Source organism: Coptis chinensis, chromosome 7 (genome assembly GCF_015680905.1).
Source record: "Coptis chinensis isolate HL-2020 chromosome 7, ASM1568090v1, whole genome shotgun sequence".
Classification (NCBI taxonomy): domain Eukaryota; kingdom Viridiplantae; phylum Streptophyta; class Magnoliopsida; order Ranunculales; family Ranunculaceae; genus Coptis; species Coptis chinensis.
In genome coordinates, this window is record NC_141462.1 from 35,562,588 (window position 1) to 35,582,103 (window position 19,516).

Consider the following 19,516-nt stretch of genomic DNA (forward strand, 5'->3'; position numbering starts at 1 on the left):
GCTCCCATAGTGGAATAATAATATAAAGAAATATGGGGTGTCGCCGCCCCCAGTGTAATAATAACGTAACGAGATTTAGGGTGTCGCCGCCCCCATAGTGTAATGATAACGTAACAAGATTTAGGGTGTCGCTACCCCCACAGTGTAATAATAATGTAAAGAAATGTGGGGTGTCGCCGCCCCCAGTGTAATGATAACGTAACGAGATTTAGGGTGTCGCTGCCCCCATAGTGTAATGATAACATAATTAAATTTGGGGTGTCGCCGCCCCCATATTGTAATGATAATGAAAGTTGAGGTGACGCCCCCAGATTGTAATGATTATATATTGAAAGTTGGAGTGACGCTGTCCCCATAGTGTAAATGATAACATAATGAAATTTGGGGTGTCGCCGCCCCCATAGTGTAATAATAATGTAATGGAATTTGGGGGGGTCGTCGCCTCCATAGTACTGTAATGCTAACGTAATGGAATTTGGGGTGTTGCCACCCCTATAATGTAATGATAATGAAGGTTGAGGTGATGCCCCCAGATTGTAATGATTATATATTGAAAGTTGGGTTGACGCTGCCCCCATAGTGTAATAATAATAAAATTTGGGATATTTGATCCCTAGTTTAAACGAATTGAAAGATGGATTAAATTTTATTGAATTATGAAATGGTTAAATGAATGAAAAACAAACATTCAACGATAAAACTTTTTCAAATGAAAAGCATTCCATGGCTTGACAAATTTTTCTCCAGTGATTTGACGAAGAAAATAAAACCCTTTAGATGCTGGCCTATCAATGATGAACGGTCCTTTCCAATTCTCTGATAGCTTCCCAGATTCAATGAGCTTCTGTTTTCGGCTAAGTACCCAATCTTCTGGTTGAAAACTCTTGAGGCAAAGCTTTCTATCATATTTGTGTTTCATGTTTGCCTGATATTTTATTAGACATTGTAAAGCTTCTTCTCGAGTTTTATCAATTGAGTCTGCCACCAAAGTTAGAGCAGCATCATTGTTTCCAATTTGTACTGCTTCTGTCCTTGTAGTTGGTGCAATTAATTCTGTTGGGAGGACAGTATCCATGCCATAAGCTAGGTTGAAAGGGGAAAGATTGGTAGAATGCTTTGGAGTGGTGCGATAAGCCCAAAGCACTGCTAGCAACTCTTTAACCCAATTTGCTTTTGCTTCATGAAGCTTCTTCTTCAAAGTCGAGAGAATCATCTTATTAGTTGCTTCTACTTGTCCATTTGCTTGTGGATAATATGGTGTAGAGAAATTATACTGAATTTTTAGTGAGGCACAAAATTTGTGAATTTCTTTTGTATCAAATTGTTTACCATTATCAAAGACGATGTTAGATGGAATTCTAAAGCGACAAACAATGTCTTTCCATAAGAAACACCGTACATCTGTTGCTGAGATGTTAACAAGTGTTTGAGCTTCTACCCATATAGTGAAATAATCAGTCGCAACCAATAAGAATCGTACACTTCTAGGAGCCTTTGGTAGTGGTCCCATAATATCCAAGCCCAATTTCACAAAAGGCCAAGGGCTTAGAATTGGGTGGAGTTCTGTTGCTGGAAGTTTTTCCATATTTGCATGTTTTTGACATGGTATGCATTTTTGGGCAAATTCTGCTGAGTGTCTCTGCATGTTAGGCCACCAATATCCTTGAGTCATGGCTTTATGTGCAATACTACGTCCCCCAGAATGGTTTCCACAAAGTCCGGAGTGTATCTCTTCGAGAACTAGATGACCTTGATCTTTGGAAAGACATCTGAGAAGAGGACTAAAATTGTTTGCCTTCCTATAAAGTAGGAGCTTTCCTTTAGAATTTGGAATTATGACAAATTTTCATGTATCTCTCTTAATTTTGTAGGAAAGTGGAATCCTCAGGTAGAGTTTCATGTTGTAGAAATTCTAAATAAGTAGGTCTCCAATCAACTGGTGAAGAATCATCATCGATAGATTGGAGATCCAAATGTGGTACTTCTGGAGACTTATCTGCTTCATGGGATTCATCTTCCATATCAACATTGCTTTGGTCGGCATCATGTGTGAGTGGAGAATCACTCTCAACACTATGATCGACCAAATCTTGATGGTTGGCTAAATCTTTTTGAGCTGCTTTCTCTGAGTGAGATTCTGAACTTGTGCCGACCGATTGAGCTAGCTCTTCTCTCTTTCTTTTCCTTGTTGTTATAGCATTTACTTGCTCAAATTCGAAATTCTGAGATGTCGTCTGTTAATAGCATAGATGAGCAATATATAAGTTTTGAACATGTTCTTCTATAACAGTTATACTTGGAAAAGGTTGGAAATCAATATAGATTTTTCTTTCATTGTTAACATCAATTGCGGCAGAGAGATAGGCTAAGGCATCGGCGTGACGATTATCATTGCGAAGTGCTGGTGAACTGCAATGGATTTGAAATGAATGGATATCTCATGCATTTTTTGGACATATGCAGCCATCCTATCATTTCGAACAACAAAAGATCCGCCAAATTGATTCGCAACAAGCTTTGAGTCAGTGAATAACTCGATCTTTGTCACCCCCAGGTCAAGTGTTGTTCACATTGCATAAAGAACCGCTTCATATTCAGCTTCATTGCTTGATGTGCAAAATTCGAGGCGAACAGATTTTTCAATTTTCTCGCCATCAAGTCGGATCAAAACACAACCAAGGCCTGAACCTGATTTGCTCTTGGAACCGTCCGTGTGTAGAATCCATAAAGAAGGATCGACACTTGTGGAAGGATCGGCCGGTCCTTGTTGTGGATTAAGATGAGGTTCCTCAAACTGCTCGTCCATGGTCGGTATGTCATCGACAGGAAAATCTGCCATAAGTGATGCCAATGCGTGCCCTTTCTCAGATGATTGGGCTTTTTAGATAATTTCGTAGGCACTCAAATATGTTTCCCATTCTGCTAATCGGCTTAACTTAGCATTTTGAAGAACTTTCCTCAAGGGGTATTCAGTGTAGACATTTATGATACGCCCTTGGAAATAAGGCTTCAATCTTCGTGCAGAATGGACAAGTGAGAGAGCTATTTTCTCGATCTTTGAATACCTTACCTCTGGAGCTGTAAGGGTCTTACTTATGAAGAAAATTGGTTGTTCATTTTCATCATCAATGAATAAGATGACACTCACAGCTATTTCTGATGCTGCTAAATAGATGCCAATTGTTTGTCCGGTGGTAGAACTAGCAAGAATTGGTGGCTGCACTAGGTATTCTTTCATTTTTTGAAAAGCTACATCACACTCATCTATCCATTTCAGTGGTCCTTTAATGGCTTGGAAAAAAGGGTGGAGCCGACCTGAATATTTTGAGATAAATCTACCCAAAGCGGCTATCCTATCCGAAAGTTGCTGGATCTGCTTCTTGGTTTTTGGCGAGGGCATTTCGGTAATTGTATGGATTTGATCAGGATTAGCTTCAATGCCTTGTTTGGTCATAAGATATCCAAGAAATTTACCCGATGCTAACCCAAATGCGCATTTTGATGGATTTAGACGCATTCGAATATTCACAAGCCGATCAAAGAATTTTTGCAAGTGATGAAGGCGTGAAGACTCCTCATGTGACTTGATGACCATATCATCAATATAAGCTTCCATAAACTTGCCTAAGAAGTATAACTCCCCGTGTTTTATTTCTTTTATTTTTCCTAATAATAATAATATATAATAGATAAAATAAAATAGGGTAAATGTTAGTGGAAATAGGAGACGTGGGTTTATGGGATAAACTTTCTTCCCTATTTCGAGGGTTTTGTTTTTAACAGAAAGGAAACAGAATAGAGTTTTCTCACGGGAGTTTCTGGGAGGAAAAAAAAAACACAGCGAGGGTTTATAAAAAAAAAAAAAAGAGGAGAGTTTTGCTGAAAAGGTTTTAAACGAGGAAGATTATCTTTTCGCGTGACAGTAGACGTCGAGCTTTCGGGGTTTCGCTTTCGGGAAGCAGTTCGGTTTTAAAACTGTGAGTAGATATTTTATCTTTCACTGAACCAATATTTCTAAGTCTGTTTAAAAACTTTAATGTCCGATATCGATAATCACATTAATTACTTTACGTTCAATTATTAGTCGGTGTTATTCTACATACCGCTTATTCTACATATCTTGTTTGTTAGTTTGCGATCTTGTGATGGATCGACTTAGTCTCATCTTTGTGTAAACAAACTTAAGAAATAAAAAGATGATTTGGAATCAAATTTGATTATTGATAAACGTTGGATATAAGCTTGTTCTGTTGGAGTTTGGGTAAGCCGATTTTATTGGGTTTTGGGTTGAGGTGTTGAGGTAGATCAAGTTGATATGGATTGTTGTTTGAATGGGAGATTGGAACTGTTAGGGTGATAAATGGTTGCGTTTAGGCGTGCTGTTGAAGCTCCAGAAGAGCTTCAATGGTGACCAAACCATCCTGCGTTTTTGATTGTTTGGATTAGTTTTTGTTTGGATTAGTTTTGTTTGGATTTGGTTGGGAGATTGTTGGTGGTTTGTTGGTGATGATTTGTTGTTGTCGCGATATGGGCTGTTGAAGCTTGAGCAGCCATTAATGGCGTCGATCCGCGAAGTTTTCATCATTATAAAGGGAATTGAGATTTGTTAGTATAGATGGGTAGGGGTTTGAAAAAAGAACCCAACCGCCTGGTTGAAATGAGAGATGGTGGTGACCGGCGCGTTTTGGTGGTGGTGGAGGCTGTGAGGGAGGAAAGAGATGAACAGTGCGTTTTTGGTTTGTAGTTGGGCTTGGGTCGAACTCAGTTATGGGCTTTAGTTTAGATTTCAAAATTTGGATTTTTGTATTAGACTTTGGGCTTTAGGCTGTGGGCTTTTGGGGTTAGATAAGTTTGGACTGGTTGACTGCTGTTGACCCTTGGCAGGTCGACTTTGACTTTGACCAGAGTTGACTTTTGACTAGGGTTGACTTTGACCAGTTGACCCAAAATTTGACTTTTTCCTAAAATTGTGATTCGGTCTATTAGGATAAGTCTATGACTATTAACGTGTTTGACTTTAGGCTAGGACCTTTCTAAATATACTTGTGTACGTGTATTTACTGCTTTGTGATTTTTCAGTCTTTTACGATACATAACGTTATGACACTTATATATCCATGAAATTAATAACGCGTAAACCAAAATTACTTGAATCAAGATATTCCTTCGTTCTCGGAAATAATATATATAATAAATTTCAATAATGCGTAAACAAATTTACCACACTCTTTTAGAACTCTCCACGCCTCAAGTTTTGGAATTGAGTTTTATGACTGTTGATGTCATATGTTAGGAGGGCATTTATTGAATGTGCCATAAATGGCCCGTTAGCGTTATATAGGGGTATTCATTGAATGTGCCATGAATGACCAGATTGTTTGGACTGCCCTAAAGAGGAACTAAGGTATTCACCTTGCGGGTTAGTTGTATTCCTTGAGTGTACGGGAATGTAGGATTGGGTATTCCTTGAATGTGGCAAGAATGACCCAGGGTATTCATTGAATGTGCCATGAATGACCAGATTATTTGGACTGCCCTAGAGAGGAACTAAGGTATTCGCCTTGCGGGTTAGTTGTATTCTTTGATTATGCGAGTGTTTGGGTTTACTTTTGAATACCTAACATAATATCTACATATGTTATATAGAAGTTATAACTTTCTTTTGCAGGAGGGTAGGACTTAATAACATTTTGTGCAGGGACGCGGTCCTTCCCTTATACAGCAGTGGATATCGGTAAGTTTTAATTCAATGGTTTAGATATTAAAACGAGTTATTATAATGAGTTATATAATGGAAGTCTTGCTTGGGAAGAAATTATGCCGGTTAAAATGACGGAACTACCTGTCTTCCAAGCTGTGAATGATTAAGTTATGGGATAATATAAAGTGATTGTTTGAATAATTAAAGTACGATAATGGTTTTATGTGGTTAGTCTACTCATACCAGCAAATTCCATTTTGCTGACCCATGTTTGCTTTGTTTTGGCAACGTGGGTGTGTTCTTGGGAACATAGGTGGAAGGCAGTGGAACCGCGGCGTTTGATTTGGGATTCTTGCCTGGAGCAGTCCGTTAGTTTTCTTTTAGGTCTGATTCTTATTGGAATATATGTAATAACGTAGTTTTATTTACATATGACATGAGAATACGATGTTGAGGACCTGTTATTCTTAGAATGTTATATTGATGATTTTTGATGGAAGATAGACTTGCATAAAGTAATAAAGAGAATTTTTGGAGATTATATTTGTGGTTAAGATTGTTTATGATGTGGGTTTTAGGTTTTGACATGTGTTGTATCCACCCCGTCATAGCCTGGGTTTTTAGACAATTGAACCAAGTGATGTTTGAGATATTTATATTTCAAATATTCATTTTTTTTTTATTGTTTAGAAATTCGGGCTGTGACAAGAAGTCTAAAAATGATGTATTTATAAATTTCTGATATGTTGCCGGTGCATTTTTTAGACAAAAAGGCATTACCTTATAGCAAAGTAAGTCTTGGTATGTTATAAAAGTTGTAAGTTCTTGTTCATCTCCGGCTAATGCAATTTGATAAAATCCCATTGAGGCATCCATAAAAGAAATTCATTTAAACCCTGAAGTGGCATCAACCATTTCAGAAATACGAGGCAAGAGGTACGGGTGAACATGACATTTTTTATTGACATCAGTAAAATCAACACAGATCCTAAGTTTTCCATTTTTCTTAGGGACTTCTACTACATTGGATATCCATTTCGGATATAGTACAATCATAATAAAATTAACACTTAGAAGTTTGTCGATCTCTTCTTTAACTTTGAGCTTTTGATTGGGAGCCATTCGACGAGGCTTCTGACGCACTGGCTTTTGTGTTTTGTTGATATCTAGCCTGTGACATGCAAGTGAAGGATCAATCCCAGGCATTTGTTCGACCGTCCACGCAAAGACTGTGCAATTTATCTTCAAAAGCTCAATGAGTTCATCTTGTTCCTTCTTAGAAATTTTTGCATAAATAAAAGTGGTTTCTTCTTCCTTGTTGCCGATCTGTACTTCGAGGAGCATGTCGATGGTCGGGGGGGCCACCTAAACTCTGCTCCATAGCGTTTACCCGACCAATGGAATTCTATAATTGCTATTATACCCCATCGACATTTAGGATCGTGTTGCCCTTGACTTCCGAATCTTTATAATCTTCAAGCACAGACTCATGGCACTTCAAAGCTGCTATCTGATCACTTCAAACTTTGCATACCATACCATCACACCAGAACTTGATAGCCTGATGGAAAGTAGAAACGACAGCTCCCATTGAGTGGATCCAATCCATAGCTAGTAATTCGCTGAATTATTCACGAATTATTCGCGAATTATAAGGTTTGGTGAATAAAACGAATAATTCGGCGAATTTTTGAATGATACGGTTTAATTCGCGAATTGGTTGGGTCGGGCTTATAATTGCCGAATTATTCGCGAATTATTCACGAATTATAAGGTTTGGCGAATAAAATGACATTTGTATTATTTTTTCATGAATAAAATTGTAAAAATAAAAATAAAAACGTTATATACTTATATATCAAAATTTTAAATGTAAAATATATAGCCGAATTTTAAAGAAATATATTCGTATTATACCCGTTTAAAACACGTATATCATATTTTTACCGTTAGCGTTTTATTGGACCGAATATTTAAAAGTATTATTGTTGAAAATTTCAAATCTTAGGCGAATAATTGACGTATCGAACTTTTGCCGTCCACGAATTTACTAGCTATGATCCAATCTCTTCCCAGAATGATATTGTAGGAGGAGTTACAATCCAAGAGAAGAAAATCAATTGTAATGTCCTTGTTCATTAATGTCACCGGAAGAGAGAGTCTAACAATTGATTTTGCTGTTGTCCCATCTAAGCCAATGATAGGATTTGGATCGGGAACTATCATTTTCTTGGGGAGATTGAGTCCTTTGTAACAACGTTTGTAGATCACACTTACCGAACTACCTGTATCGATCATGATTTTCTGTACACGATGAATTCCAACAAAATCTTGTATTACAATAACATCATAATGAGGATGGTGCACTCCTATCAGATCATTGTCAGTCCAATAGAGAGGTCCTTCCTCATACTGTTGGGGTTTAACACCGATACCAATCGATCCCCACTACACAGATAACTTGTACTATAATTAATAACAACTCCAGACAATAATATAAATATTCCCTACAACCAAACTAACATGCCCAACTCGCTAAACGACTATTAACAATAGATAATAATATAAAGCAGTAAAAGCATACCACAACACAAAGATATACCGTGGTTCGGCCAATGGTGCCTACTTCCACAAAAGCTAATTCTTTTATAAAGTGGAAAGAAAGATTACAATCACTCCTTTCAGTCTCTCACCTTACTAGATCACTCCTCTCTCTTTACAGGGTTGTTTCTCTATAAAGGTTCTCTCTCAATCTTGATTGCTTTCAAGATTGGGTTTCCTCTCTATGTGCTGTGTATTTTCGTGTCTCAGCATGTGTTAGGTTTTGCCAAAAACCCAAACCTTATATTGCAAACTCGCGGTTTCACAAAAAAAGAAATCCTGAATAAAATAGGCATGGGTGCGAGCGCGCCCTAAAAACAATGGAGGTTGTTCACGGCATGGGCGCAGGCGCGCCTAGAGCAAGACCAATAAGAGCGCTTGCACGCTCAAGCTTCTCCACGCAAACTGAACTCCTTTTCTCCTCATGTGAGGGATAACTCCAACACATACGTCTCAATACCCATACCGTGGAGAAAATCATATCCACTATAAACATAGTGGTGGCTGAGATTAGTGATCTTGGAGTGATTGAAATTCTTGCGCTTGGTGTTAGACATTGAATCAACTCTAGCATGACCGACTTTGATTACATTGTGTGCGGTCACGATTAAAGCTTGTTTCGTTTTACCTAACACGTAATCTTGGAGCATATCCTTCTCGATCAAACCTTGGATTCTACCCCTTAGAGATTGGCATTGTTCAGTTTCATGACCAAAATCATTGTGGAACTTGCACCACAGTGATTTGTCACGTGTAGCCTTGGTATCTTCGGAGAGAGAAAAAAGTGGATATAAGATATTCTTTCCCTTAATCTTCTTATAGATAACAGCATACTTCTCGTTGAGGGTGGTAAGCTTTAACTCGGGAAGTTTCTTTTGCTCTTTTCCATTCCATTGTTGTGGCCTACCATTACTCTTGGACTTTTGATCGGTTGTCTGTTGATATTTCAATTTTTGACTCTGTTCCTGCGGCTTGCTTATTCGATCCCTATCTCTGTGAACTCGTGTCGATGCATCATCTTCAACTCGAATAAACTGTTGAGTTCGAGCAAAAAGTTCATAACGAGTTGTTGGGACGTCTTTTACTATAGAGTTGTAAACATCGTCCCTATCATAATTAATGCCTTCCTTAAAAGCATAAATGACAAAAATATCAGATGCATCAAGAATCTCAACAGCCGCTTTCTGAAATCTAGCAACAAATTTACTGAGTTTTTTGTCTTATTATTATTTAATACTGAATAGAGAATCAATATTTTTCGGTTCTTTCCAGTTGTGACGAAAATGCTCGGCAAACTTGTAAACAAGATCAGTAAAATTGTGGATGAATCTTTCTGAAAGCATGTTAAACCATCTCATCGACTCAATTCCAATGAGTGTGGAAGAGAATAACTTGCAAAGAAGAGCATCGTTGAAAGTCCATAAAATCATCTTGTTTTTGTAATTAACAAGATGCATCAAAGGATCTCCATCAATCTCATCATACTTCTCGAATTCTGGCTGGTTGAAGTCATTATGATGAATGGTTGTTTGGATTCGGAGAGAGAAGGGAGAATCAATACCACTCTCTATAGCGAGATTTTGAATTTTGTTTTCTCATGACTCCTTATCATTAACAGCCTTCAGTATCATCTCATGGAGACGTCGTGCAAAAAATGGAACATTCTCTCAATGATGGTCACGACCGAACTGTGGACGTTTTGGTAAGGATTTCTTTAGAGGAGGTGGAATGAGTTCTCGTCGACTCGTCCACGTAGGTGAAGGTGATCGAGCCAGTAGTGGAGATCGGTTCTATAACACCTGGCTATTTCTATTTATTATTTTTATAATATATGATTAATATTAATAATAAGAATAAATAAAACAAAAAATAATATACATATTAGTTAAGGATATGATAGGAAACCCCGTAGGTAAATAGATAAACCTTCATTCCTATTTTTTTTTGGGTTTAAAACAAAAAGGAGTTCACATGTAGAGTTTAATTTACACATAGAAAAGAAAATAAAAAGAGAGTTTTTCACATAAAGGAGAAGGGAGGGAGGGTTCTTGCTGGAAATCTACGGATAGATAGCTGTCGAAGCGTATCACGAGTGAGTAGATACTGTTATCTTTCACTGAAATTATCGGCATTCACATTACTACGTATGTTAGTATATTTAAAATTTGCTTATTCTATCCGGCCAAACATAAGTTTCTGTATAAGTTACGATTTATGTCGATACCATGAGGTTCAACAGTTGAAACAAACCTTTATTGGGGGTTTAAATGTTTGAATGGGTTGATTTTTATTTAATTGATTGTATTGGATTGTGTTGTGTGAACTCTCGATTTGTATTCGTTGAAACTGTTAGTTTGTTTGGGATGTGAAATCTGATCAGTGGAGGCTCTGAAAGAGCAGTAATGGCATCAAAATGCGATTTGTGAGGGGTGGGGGAAATCAAGTTTTGACTATACAATAGTTTTGGTTTTTGTTGGGGATTGAAGTCGAGTGGTTCTGGTGGGATTTGGTTGTTGGTTGAGGGCTGTCGAAGTAGCTCAGGTGGTGTTAATGGCGTAAAAAATGTGATTTCTGGCGAGTGATGGAATGGGGTTTTGATTGTATCAAAAGATGGGGTTTTAAGGAAGGAGTAAAATCGATGGGTTTAGAGTGGAGTAGGGTTGGTGGTTATGGTGGCTAATCCGGTGGTGGGATGCGCTGGTGAGGAAGAAGAAAGACCAGCGATGCTGTTCTTTTAGTTGGGCTTGGGCTTGGGCTAAAATACTTATGGGCTTAATTGTTTTGTTTTAGATATTCACATATGGGCTTTAGCTCTAGTTGGGTTTGGGAAAGGCTAAGGCTTTTGGGCCTACATTTTGTTGAGTTGGGCCTGATTAGTTTTTGTGTGGACCAGGTTTGTTGAGTTTGAGTGGACCAGATTCTATTAATTTAGATAGGCTTTGGGTTAGAGTTTGTTTTTGGGCCAAATATGTGCCTAGTTTGGAATCGAGTTTTCACCTAGTTAGGGTCAGATTCAAACTCTTGCCAAAACATGAAAAAATGAGTTTTCTGAGTCTTCTTTCCAACTCAATTGGCCTCATCACATTCCGAGGTCTATGAAATTAATTATGGTGTATGGAAGTTTGACTGGCAGAAAATAGTGCGTAAGAAATCAGTTTCTACACACTATGTTCGAGCCTAGTTTTCAAGCATTTAGAATGAGATTGAGTATTTTTGTAAAACATAAGAAAGTAAGTTCTATGTGTTAGCTTTTCAAATCAGAAAGCCTCGAAGCATTTGGACAGTTGTGGAAAGCTTTGTGTCATTCAAAAGATAGTCCATCAGAAATCTAGTTTGCTAAAAATTAGGGTTTTTACCAAGTTTGAACTATTTTTACTCCGAGATAGAATGACATTGGGACTTCAAGTTCTATATGAAAAAGTAAGTATACCTATCCTAGTCTTCAAATAATCAAGTGGTGTATCATTTGGATGGCTATAGAAAACGTTATTGTTTCGGCAAGTTACCTAGATAACCTACCATATTTTCTTTTTAGGAGAGCTCTAGTTAACTTTTCTTATTGTAATTAGATAAATGATTTTACTTAGACATATGAGTGTCTTGAATCTTGATTGCTTAATTTCACATTTGTATTATATCCCAAGTACAATTGTTGCATATACACTAAATGTTAGTATAGATTTATGTTATATCACGTGACATGTTACATTTGTATATATATAATTGAGAAATGAAAGGGAAATGAAGTGTGCAACCTTAAAGCATGAATTCTTATTATTCTTTGACTTTGACTATGTGGCTGATAAGAACTACAAAGACTTGATTCCAATCTTGAAAGATTTGGACACGTAGGCAGCTTTGAGCAAAAGTGCAGCCGTCCACTATATTATATATTATATATTAGTTATTAGTTATTGTGATAAGTATATGTGTACAATATTAGTACTTAATTGTGTACGTGATTGTGGTTGTTTAAAATGTATTCACGAGACATTTAACTAATACGTTATTCCTGATTGAACCTTTTGATATCTATGATTTATATAATTTATAATGAGGTGAGTTGATTAGTTATTGTGTTTGGAATCTTTAGTAATGATTCTATTGTTTGAGACAATATTTGTTTTGTAATGAAAATATTATAATAAATGAGAACTCTTGAGTGTTAAAATCCAGTGTAAAAGTGTCCAGTAAAATTTTAATGTGTCGTCCACATCTTTAGATCTCTCCACACTTCTTTGATGAAGAGAAATGAAAGAAAATGTTTATGACTAATGATGTCATGTGAAAAGCCGTATTAGAGAGGAACTAAGGCATTCGTCTTGCGGGTGGGCTGTATTCTTTGAGTGTACGGGAATGTAGGTCTGAATTACTTGAATGTGGCATGAATGACCTAAGGTATTCATTGAATATGCCATGAATGACCTGTTAGTATTATGGTGGGTATTCCTTGAATGTGGCGGAAATGACCTAAGGTATTCATTGAATGTGTCATGAATGACCTGTTAGTGTTATGATGGGTATTTCTTGAATGTGGCGGGAATGACCCAAGGTATTCATTGAATGTGCCATGAATGACTTGATATTTTGTTATACCCAAAAGAGGCTTTGTGTATGTGTATGGAAAGCCCAGAGATGGATGTGACTCATAAGTTACGAGTTTACAAGATGAAAATATGTTTCATAGAGGCGATATCCCCGCTTGGGACATATGTCTTGTAGTGGTACTCGGTGTGAGTGAGGCACACGGATATGTGTGATTTGGCAAATGTGTGAAGTACAAATCGTGGAGTAGAAACTAAAGGTTGGGTTGTGCCTTTTAATAAATAAGTCAACGAGATAATTACTAAGCAAAGTAAAATATTGATTTTACGTGTGACTGAGTTATTGCATATGAATATTTATGTATTATGATGTACATGATTTTTTATGAGAAATATATACATGGTTTGTGTGAGTTGATACTCACAAGGGATGAACGTACTCCTTGGTTGTGATATTTTCCTCGTTCTCATAAGTAGACGAGTGGTTTTTAAGTATGAGCGAGTTGTTAGATATGATTAGTGATATATTATGATAAGATGCATATAATTTCTTACGAAAGAATGTGAATATAGTTAGCGTGATATGATCAATATGGTGGTATGATATGAATGTTAGCTAATATTGGTGATATATTATGATATGATGGATATGGTGGTGTGATATGAACGTTAGTTAATATTGGTGATATATTATGATATAATGGATATGGTGGTGTGACATGAATGTTAATATTGGCGATATATTATACCAGATTATATATACCCATGATGGTTGCAGTGAGAGTGAAATAGATGTATACTATAAATGATTACGTTTGGGAAATCTAACTTTGTTTTACAGGAGGGTAGGACTTATTAACTTTTTATGCAGAGACGTTGTCCTACCCTAAGACGACGTGATGGCTTAAAGGTAAGGTGTATCAAACTCATATTTAATTAGGTTATCATATGTACATTTACTAAGTGGAATGTAAGTGGTATTTATGTTGTGAGTTATTTTGAAAAGTGAAAATGATGAGTACTGTTATATGAGATTCTTGGAAATGTATATTGGGGGTTGAAATTTTACTTGAGAAGAAACTACATGTCGTTTTGAGAAAATAGAACTAACTTGTCTTCCAAGTTGAAATGATTGTAATTGTATATTCCTTTATTTGAAATATTTAACATATTGTTTTTATATTTAGTCTTGCCCATACCAGCAAATTCAATTTGCAGACCCATGTTTGCTTTGTTTTGCAACGTGGGTGTGTTCTTGGAAATATAGATGATGGAGTGCAGTGGATGAGGACACGTGATTTGGATTTGCTCTTGGAGTCTTCTGGCTTAAGTTTTTCTGAGGTGTATGGTTTTGTTTTGAGACAGATGTAATAGAGTCGGGTAGTTTCTTTGTAGTTTAATAATATGATTGAAGGATTGTTCCTTTTGGTTTTAAATTTGATCTCAGATTTTTAATATCGTGGTTGATAATATGTTATTAGGGTTTCGTTTCGCCCTGAGTTTTTAGATGATTGAATAGGGTGGCGATTAAGATATTTATATCTTGAAAAAAAAAATTCCATATTCTACTTTTCTGGAAATATAGGGTGTGACAGGTTCCTTCGTCTCCTATGGTGAACATCGGGAGAATACAGACGGAGTGCTGGACTGTCACAACCATTTTCTTGATTTGTTGCAAGTGAGTCTCCATCTCCATGGCTACCATTGTCAACATACTTTGGCCGACAATGAGCTCCTGGATTGGGACTACAACTTAAGCGATTAGGTTGTGAACTGGAATTGCTTGGTGAATAGTCTTTGCCGAGATCGGGCGATACCGGGCCATGACAACAAGGACTTGCAGTAGCTTGCCTACCCCTCCTAGAGCTTGGGGTAGGAACTTCATTGGTTTTTTGTTGGTTGGGTAGTCTACCTATATGGATATTTTGCCGATCTCCCTTAGTATGGTTCGAATTGGCTAAACCTGTTTTTTTCATGAGATCTTTTATGAGTTGGCGATCCCTCACAAGGTGGTTGGCATCAAGGTCGGCAGAAGAGTTTGTGGATTCGCTTACGATTACACTGGAAAGTGTTGGCTTTCGGCGTTGCACATTTTGTTTGCGCGAAGCCTTTCGTAAGTGACTCGCACGGTTTCTCTTCGTGCGGGAGTTTGTGCTCGGAGTCTTTGACAGAGATGCTTCAGAGTTCAAACGATCCCAAACACTTTTTGTCATGGACCCTAAATCATCTTCGAGAAGTTGACGCAGATGTTTCTTCAGATTGTTATTCTTGCTCTCCAATTGTCCGAGACGACGGTCGACCTGAGTTGATGGATTGGATACATGAATACTCACTCTCTCAGTCGCAGATGGCCAAGGACCATCGAACTTGGAAAGTGAATTCCCAACAGAAGGTGAGTGCTGAACTTGTGCGGCAAGAGGAAAATTTTCACCGTTGTTTGTTTTTCGAGAAGCCATTGACGTAACTTTTGTTTTGTGGTTAAGGGTAGGAGCACAGACGGCGCCAAATATGTTTCAGCAAGTTTTGCCAAAACACACCAGTTGGGTCGGAAGTGATCTTTTCAGAAGAGATTGCAAAGGGAATGGTTGTTGGTGAGAGTTGAGACTGGACTTCGGTTTGAAATTGCCTACGTACCCAAATGTTGTATTGTTTTGGGATCAAGTCTCGATTGCGTAGTTCTGGAGAATGACCAATGTTGGATTTTATAAGTCGGATTGGTGATAGTTACTTCCTCGTTTTCCAATATTCCAATCGTGGGATGAAGTTGGAGAACTTGCTGGAGAACCGTCACACGATCTGAAGTTGATGGAAGTGAATCTTGAATGTGGACGAAGTTGTGAAAGTTAATTGATTCAGTCAAACAACTTCCTCACAAATGTTCAAGACACGTGTTTAATTGAATAGACTTTGCGTTATGTGGGTAGGTAGGCTATAAATTGAGTATGAGCGTGGGCTTTTTGGGCTTTGAGCATGAGCTTTATTGTAGATAAGCTCAGAGCATGGGTTTTGAGTGTGGGCTTTTTGGGCTCTGAGCATGGGCTCTGAGCGTGGGCTTTTTGGGCTATGAGCATAAGCTTTATTGTAAGTAGGTTAGTAGGCTGGTTCTGAGCGTGGACTCTGAGTGTGGGTTTGTATTGAATTGGGCTTTTATTGGGCCACATTTGTGGGGGTCGTAACAGTAGTGAAGGGAGATTGAGAAGAGATTTGTGTGTTATAGCATCTGGAGTGTGCAGACGGCATAGTTTACAAACGGCAGAAACTCTGCCGTCTGTATCCTGAACTTAACAGCTGCTAAAAGTGCTCATTGAACTGGTTTTTCAAATTCGGGCTGCCAAATTTGGCTGAGGTTGCTAAAGGGCCTATTATAGCTGCGGCACCTTTTAGCAACCCATTATAGCTGCTCCCCATTGGACTTGTTCTAATAATCAGCTCCACCAGGTGCTCCTAGACGGCGAGACTCTCTATAAGCATGGCTATGTCATACATTTTTCAGCATGTACGCCCCATGATCACACTGTTTGGAGCACCGAAAGCGAATATTTGAAGATACCAGACCAATACTTAGGTGCTTGTAGAGTGGTAGCCGAAGATTTGGTATATATGGGCGTATAGCTAACTGAGCCGAAGGCTCGGTAAATGGTCCAAAGAAAAGGTGAGCCGTGATCGTTACATGAGGGGTACAGACTACAGAGTACTGACCTCTTAACTAACTTGATCGATCGACTGCCAAGGAGAGAGAGGGACGTAGTCACGTATGGATTTGGGGTAGACTTTCTCTGCAATTGGGTGAGTTTACTCACTCAACTCGATAGTCAGTTTACATTGGAACCACCCATAGTTAACGTAGATGAACTAGAATTTACTACTTACCACAACGCGTTATACAATTGCATCATAATCATCATCTTTATATGAAGTATCAGAAAACCGAATTTGAATCTTAGATTTTATTCCTTCGACCAATCTTTGTCATATAGTTTTCGATGTAATCCATCAACTTACAAATAACAACTAGAAAATTTTACGAACAGAATGTAATGAGATAGTTGGCTCCAGTAGGGCAAGTAAATGTACTGGTCTTATCATCATAGGCATAGCTATAAGCTTGAGGACAAGCATCCTTGAATATCTTCGAATAATTTGTTGGAGGGCAAGTTGTTGGAGATCCAAACTGGCCTGTGCAACAATATTGCGGTTGATTGAAAACAAGGCATGCACTCTTGCAGGCAATGTTATTCCCATCAGGTCCCTTCACACTCAATTCAGTCGGGCATAAAGAATTCACATCAGCTTCACAAGATACGGGCTTGCAACCTGATCCACCTTGTGGTGTCACTGACAAGGGTAAGTTAAACCCATCAACAAGACTAATGTCATAAAAATCCGTATCGCGATTAGCACCACCATTCATGGTCATCTCAACTAATGAGGCGGGTGGAATGGCACCAGCTCCGTTGCATCCAATTTGACCCGACCCACAATCGGCAGTAGCACATGTGAATTTTTCAGTATTCGTGCAATCTGTTCTGGCCCAAAATCGACCAGCCCATCCTTGGGCGTTAAATGATTGTGATGCTCTATTTTGAAGTTCAAACCCCGTTGAAGGAAATGGCGGAACACCTGGATTGGTCAGTATGCCTGGCCATACCGTGTATGGGCATTTGTTTTCGAATGTAAATGTAGCAGAAAATGAACCTGCAATCCAACATTAAAATTTGTAGACATGATCATCTTTCTTTGTACTGATTATTTTTTCTAAGCTAATTAACGTGCAGTGCAAGTATATATGCATTAGGTCCAGGACCATTAGAAGGGATTGTTGCCAATACTACTGTTTCAGGTTCACGCTCTACTTGAACTAAATATGCGGAAGTGATTTAATGTTCGGTAAAGAGAGCAAGATTTCTTTCTATGGAAATCTGCAAATAATGTTGGTGGGAGAATACATATCTATATTTAATTTTTTTGTTCCGGACAGCTGGGCCGGGGTATGTAAATTCCATTTAGGTACTCTGCAATCTGCATCACTGCCATGTAAGGTTTGTAGTTCTTATAACAGGGAAACGATTTTATTTATTTATTTATTTTTGTTAAGTACAAGTAACAAATTCATTATAACTAGCTAGGTAAATAAATAACTTTTTTACATAGAACAAATCATATGGTAATTCATCTAAATTCACAATTTCACATTAAACAAATAAAGGGATCTAGTTATATTCTTTGGAAAATAAACTTGTTTTTGGAATGTGAACAGCATATAGCCAATGAAAATCGGATAGGCAACATTAAAATGGCTCCCTAACTTTGCATTGCGCTGCAGTATGGACGTCTGGTAAAAGTGTTTTGTTTTTTCTATGATTTCATAGCTTTAATTGGTTCTTTGAAAGGAATTTTGGAAAAGCTGGATTTATTTGATGCTCACTACTTTTTGGACAACAGGCAATGGTTTAAGTTTGAAACAAGAGAAAAATCAAAGAGTGAGAGCTTAATTAAAGATAAAATATTACAGAGATGCTAATATATATGGGGACGTAAGATTATTTGATATGCATAAAGGCCAAATTCTGGCGGACCTAACAAGTAACAACAACAGTTGAATTACGTTTTGCAACCCGGCCAGCGCTGTCATATATGCTCTTAACCTCAAGTCGATCAGCTTGTTATAATGCTGTATTTTGTTAATTAGGAGAAGAGAAAATGGTGAACAGAGAAACCATCACCATCTTCTTCATCAATCAGCTAACTAGTTGCATGAACCTTCTTTCATATATCGGACATATATTCCAAAGACCAATTCAACTGTAAATGTACAAGTTGAAACAGCCCACAAAGAGAATGAAAGAAAGCCAATTTAATTAGGAAAATAGTACAAACCTGAAATCATGATGAAGGCTAAGAGAAGGATGAGTAGAAATAATTTTGTTTCCATGAGAACTGATAGTCTGCTTCTACTCCCTAGTAAGAAAAGTTTTATGCTAGTGTGGCCTGTGACTGGTTGCTGGCGAGGAATTTGTTTTTAACACAGCTTAACTTGTTGTTGAGGACTTGAGACCATATATTTCCAGGCAAATATATAGATGGTGTAGCTATTTCCACATTTATAGCTCCAAGATTTTTCCGGTGACTCAAATAGAACCTTAACTTGTGTAATTAATCGCAGATTTTTTTAATGTGGATAGTTTCCTAATCAGGTCAACGCCATCCTGTATTTTTTTTTTGTTATAAACTGCGCCATAATAATGTATGTATTTGCTGAACTTGTTCTTTTTTTAGGCCAAAAGACCATATATGAAATTTCTACACCTACACCCCCTTTCCCCTAAAGAGGCGAAATATTTCAAGACTTGGTGATAGGGCCAATCCTTAGGTAGCCAAGATTTGGTAAATGGTGATAGCATGCAGAGCCAAAGACTTGGTGAATGGGCATAGCCGCGTAGGATATATATATACTTTTTTCGTGTTGGGAGACCCTGGGTTCCAAATTATACATGGCAATATAACAGCCTAACAAAGTAACAGGTCACACCATATGATCGAGTGATCGACCAAATACAGGCCGGGGGTTCAATAGCGCGCACTTTTACTCATCTTGCTTAGCACTCACCTCCAAAGTCCGGCCTATATGTATTGGGCTCGACTTTTCAACAACTGTGTGAACTTTCCTACT

The 19,516-nt window shown here is 37.8% G+C and overlaps 2 protein-coding genes across 2 annotated transcripts; both read right to left on the reverse strand.

Moving 5' to 3' along the window:
- Positions 1-8,724: 8,724 nt before the first annotated feature.
- On the reverse strand, positions 8,725-9,732 carry LOC147487298 (uncharacterized). The gene is made up of 2 exons (XM_086574005.1): positions 9,599-9,732; positions 8,725-9,508 (listed from the first exon to the last, which is right to left on the reverse strand). The coding sequence occupies exons 1-2, from the start codon at positions 9,730-9,732 to the stop codon at positions 8,725-8,727; spliced, it is 918 nt and encodes a 305-aa protein (XP_086430131.1).
- Positions 9,733-16,778: 7,046 nt separating this feature from the next.
- Positions 16,779-19,081, reverse strand: LOC147487299 (thaumatin-like protein 1b). The gene is made up of 2 exons (XM_086570915.1): positions 18,724-19,081; positions 16,779-17,541 (listed from the first exon to the last, which is right to left on the reverse strand). The coding sequence occupies exons 1-2, from the start codon at positions 18,776-18,778 to the stop codon at positions 16,868-16,870; spliced, it is 729 nt and encodes a 242-aa protein (XP_086427041.1). The 5' UTR covers positions 18,779-19,081; the 3' UTR covers positions 16,779-16,867.
- Between the last annotated feature and the right edge of the window lie 435 nt (positions 19,082-19,516).

Excerpts from the sequence above, each read along its gene's own strand:
- LOC147487298 (XM_086574005.1), bottom strand. The coding sequence starts at position 9,732 with ATGATTTTATGGACTTTCAACGATGCTCTTCTTTGCAAGTTATTCTCT. Across the intron at positions 9,509-9,598 it reads TTTACTGATCTTGTTTACAA|TAAATTTGTTGCTAGATTTC; the intron begins GTTTGCCGAGCA and ends CAAAAAACTCAG.
- LOC147487299 (XM_086570915.1), bottom strand. The coding sequence starts at position 18,778 with ATGGAAACAAAATTATTTCTACTCATCCTTCTCTTAGCCTTCATCATG. Across the intron at positions 17,542-18,723 it reads AGCCTTCATCATGATTTCAG|GTTCATTTTCTGCTACATTT; the intron begins GTTTGTACTATT and ends GTTGGATTGCAG.